At 42.3% G+C, this 4,220-nt stretch overlaps 1 protein-coding gene across 1 annotated transcript; it reads right to left on the bottom strand.

Annotated features, from left to right (window-relative positions):
• Positions 1-623: 623 nt before the first annotated feature.
• LOC134364332 (interferon alpha-4-like) lies at positions 624-1,181 on the bottom strand (the record flags this gene model as incomplete). The annotated part of the gene is made up of 1 exon (XM_063080194.1): positions 624-1,181. A coding segment is annotated over exon 1 (558 nt), but the record flags the coding sequence as incomplete, so codon positions are not given.
• Positions 1,182-4,220: the final 3,039 nt, after the last annotated feature.

The following is a 4,220-nucleotide window of genomic DNA, read 5'->3' on the forward strand; positions in this document are numbered from 1 at the left end:
ATAACTGATATTAAGTATGAGTGTGTTTCTTTTGAGCTCTCTGTCCCTCCAAGAATCAAAGATAGAAGAGAGCATGTTCACATCCGTATTCTGAGGGGAACAAACAACCTCTTTTAGGTGAAGTTCATTTTTACCGATAGCTCGAATACACTAATGTTGAGGAGATGAATTGTACCATCTGTTTTTACGTCAGGTTGTAGAGACAGGCTTGGACTCTCTTTTTAAAGAATAAACAAATACAAGCATTTTTCTATAGTAAAAATTTAATGCAGAAAGCAATATAATAGTTTCACAAAATACAAAGAATATATTTTGTTCTATTAAGCACAGTATAAAGGCGTATTGACAAAAACAATTTCAATCTTATCAACAGTTAGATAAATAAACATTTAAATAAATAAATAGATAGATACATTTGCACGGTCGTCTGTAAGTACCAGTCCCTGCAGGGTTGAACATGACGCTGCTGAACACCCTGAAGGCATCTGACAAACTTGAGGCACTTCATGTCATGATTGTAGCAGAAGTGACAGTCTTGGCGACCGGAGAGCTCAGGAAAGTGCGATAGTGTGTACTCGTCCATGAGAGTCGTTTCCACGTCGGACCAGGTCTCATTGCCTCCTCCCTAATCTTCCCCGCATGTTTATTGATGAAGAGAAGGATCTCACGATTTCTGCTCTCACGACCTCCCAGGCGCAAGGGCTGTGCCTCTTCTCTTTCAGGTAGAGACTGATTCTTTGGAAGTATTTCCTCACGGCCAGTGCGAAGTCCTCGTTCACCAGGGGAGTCTCTTCCACCCCCACCTCCGGCATCAGACAGGCTTCCAGGTCGTCCAGCTGCTGATAGAGTCCAGTGCAGAGTTTGTCCAAGAGGCTCTCATCCCAAGCAGCCGATGAGCCCTTTGTGCAGAAGAGGTTGAAGCTCTGCTGGGTCATCTCATGGAGGACAGAGATGGCTCGGGCCTTCTGCAGCTGGTGGCCATCCAAGTCTTCCAGGGGGAATCCGAAGTCATTTCTGTCCTTCAGGCAGGACAGAGGGGAGATTCTCCTCATTCGTCCCAGGAGTATCAAGGCCTTCCTGGTCCCCAGGCTGTGGGCCTGAGGCAGATCACAGCCCAGAGAGCAGGTCGCCTGGTAGCTGAGCACCAGCAGGGCCATCAGTAAAGGAAAGGGCAAGGCCATTGGGGATCTCGCAGATGCTGCTGGCCTGGCTGAGATGGGCGACTCTGAGCCTTAGCCTCTAGGTTCTCTGAAGAGCTTGCTTTGTGCATGTGTCTTAAATAGGGAACACACTAGTTTCCATTTTTTGGATGCCCGTGTCTTCCTTTCTACTTCTGTTTTTGCTTTCTTTATGCACTCTCTACATACTTTGAGAGCAGCGTTTCTCCACCTTTTTCTTTTCTCTTTTATTTCTTTCATGGTGGCCTGCTCATCCCTTTCCTCCAGAGCCTGGTTAAATTGTTTTTTCCGAATTGACCCTCCTGTGATAAGCTACAAAGGCGGGGGTATATCGTGCAATTATTTACGGACCGTATCTGTAGCTCAGGTTCATACGTAGAAAAGAAAGTGTGAAGTTAACTTTTTGCATTCAATGCATGTTTAAGAAGGTCTCTATAAAAATTTTAAGCCAAGACTTAAGTTTCAAAGTTATTGATTTGACTTGGCTTTATAAGTTTATTTGCTGAGCTCCTTTTTGTGTCATCTATTGACTTATATAAATTGTAATGAGTCAAATTTCACATGCAAATTCATGTTACAAAAATACACAATACCAATGTAATGACATACTTAAATATCTTTCAAAACTGCTAAAAATTATCTATCAATTCAATTATTTTCTTCCCATTAATTTCTCGTGTACCTAACTTTAAATTTTGTTCCATACGATAGAATACATTGTCACTGGGCCACCTCCCGGATGTTCCCCCAGGTGCGGTCAACTCTTATTTCTTTTTAGCACTCGACTTCATTATTGATGTGGCGAATAACTTTAGCAGAGCCACATAATAAAGCACAAATTCTTTGCATTTAATTCTCAAAGCCATTAACTCATTCAGTAGCACTCAGGAGCAAACCTCAGCTCCATCCACGAGACAGCCAAAGGCAGTCCATATGTATTCGTGTGGAGGCCACATCTCGAGACATGATTTTGAGATCAAGCGATCGTCTGTTCACCGTAGGCTTGTATTGCTCATGCTGCATATGCTCTGTGGATCTTCCGAGAACTCAATGTCGATGCTTCTTGATACACAAGAAAACCCGAGGGAAATAAAAATTAGTAATAAGGGACAGGTTTTCTTAGATTTGGGCTTTGGAGAACCACAAATTATTGTAATGACTAAGATTTGTTAACACCTCTAGGAACTAATTTTCACACTTTTGGGAGCAATACCATCCCAAGAAGAATGCACGATGGAGAGAACATCAATTTTATTTAAAAAGAAAATTTTGTTTTGCACCGAAGTTCAAATTTCCAACCAAACATCAGTCGGAGATTCCAATTCTAATGGAATCTTATTAAACCAAAGGAAGCCATCTTTGTCATAAATGGCAACAATGGGATGTAGGTGTGATGAAAATAAATGGCTGTTCAATTGTTGTGTACCGCTGGCGAGACACCAGAGATCTTTCTTTCCCATTTCCTTTTACATAGAAAGGAAAGTTGCTGCATTTTCCCTCCCAAGGAATGGGAATACCAAGAAAGCCAATATATGTACCTCAGTGTGATCAAACGTCACAAGGAAAGCAATATCCCACTGCAAAGGACACGACGAAGGATAATTTAGCTAAATTGAGCCCAGCCAAGGCGCAGATGAGGGGATGCGGCAGAGCAGAAGAAAAGTGGTGGAAGGGACGCAGGTCAAAGGTAGCAAACGGGCATGGGCTCCAGGAAAAGCAATCACTGCTGGTCCAGGGGTTGGTTTCAGCTTTGCTGGATCCAGCTTTCAAGAGAGTCAAGGGAGACACAACAACCACAAGAGTTTACACACAGAAAAGGCAAACTTGTGAGAGTGCAATATGCTCTCTGGATAACGGGGAAGCGAGAAATGCATCCCTTGTTTTCTCCTTGTGGATAAATGGACTCAGAAGTTGACTCATCGTCTTGTCATGTCTCCAGCAAGAAGCAAGGGAATTCACAATTTCAAAGGACACCCCTTCTTTACACATGGCTATATTATTTCTCCTAGCTGTCAGAGATGATGTCTTTATTACATTGAACCTTCGAATGAACTTCGTCCTAAGAATATAGGTCGCCATGAGTCCGTAAGTTACTCTTGGTCAGAGGAGTCGTCTTATGCGGTCTTGTTTCCTGGGCATCTTAGCCTAGTTCCTATCATTTCCAGAGCTCAGTCAATATTTATGAAAGGAATAATCATTATAATAACAGTGGAAAGAATAATACCAATACATACTGGAGACATGAATTGGGAAGACAATAGATCTAAAGAATTTGTAAGCTCTTCCCGCTTCATGCAGGGAAATTGTAATGGAAGATTTTGTGACGATTTTAAAAACAAAACACAAACACTTGATTGTAGAGATGCTTTCTTCCCATTTGTAGTTTTAATATTTAGAACCTCAGGATGTGCCACAGGGCCTGGTTGCAAATGGAAGACCCACCTTCCACTTTTACTTCAGTGCCCCTCAAGGAAGCGCAACGCCTTGCCTGATCGCACATTCCTTGTCTTTTCCGATAATACGGAGACGATGTGAATGTTACAATGTGTTTGGGGACCTTGTCCCTATACACTTGTCTATTTTTCAATTTTGGCCTGTGCCTTTGGGAATCACTTAACTCTTTCCAAGATTCAGTCAGTGTCGCTGTGAACTTTAATGAATGACGTCCGTGTCGTTTTCCCTGAGTCTAAATTGTGGAATCAGAGTTGGCATCAGATTTTGAAATAAACTGTGCCTAGCAAGAATGCCAGTTAATTTTCTCTTACAAATACTGTTAGTACACACAGTGTGAAAATAAAGAGTGGTCTTATTCAAAGAACATATATTCTCTTCTCACTAATCCCCCAGTCGGACTCTCTTTCCCCTCTCCTTTGCACTTAGGTATCCGACGAGCGTGAATCCAGGCTGAGTAAATACGGGTGGAAGTGATGTTCACCCTGTGCAGCATGGGTCCTTCAAAGCATCCTACAAGTGATCCACCATATAATTTTTTCCATATCGACTGAGCACAGTAGCCTCAAGCGTCGCAAACCTGTTTGAACT

Source organism: Cynocephalus volans, chromosome 16 (assembly GCF_027409185.1).
Source record: "Cynocephalus volans isolate mCynVol1 chromosome 16, mCynVol1.pri, whole genome shotgun sequence".
Taxonomy (NCBI): domain Eukaryota; kingdom Metazoa; phylum Chordata; class Mammalia; order Dermoptera; family Cynocephalidae; genus Cynocephalus; species Cynocephalus volans.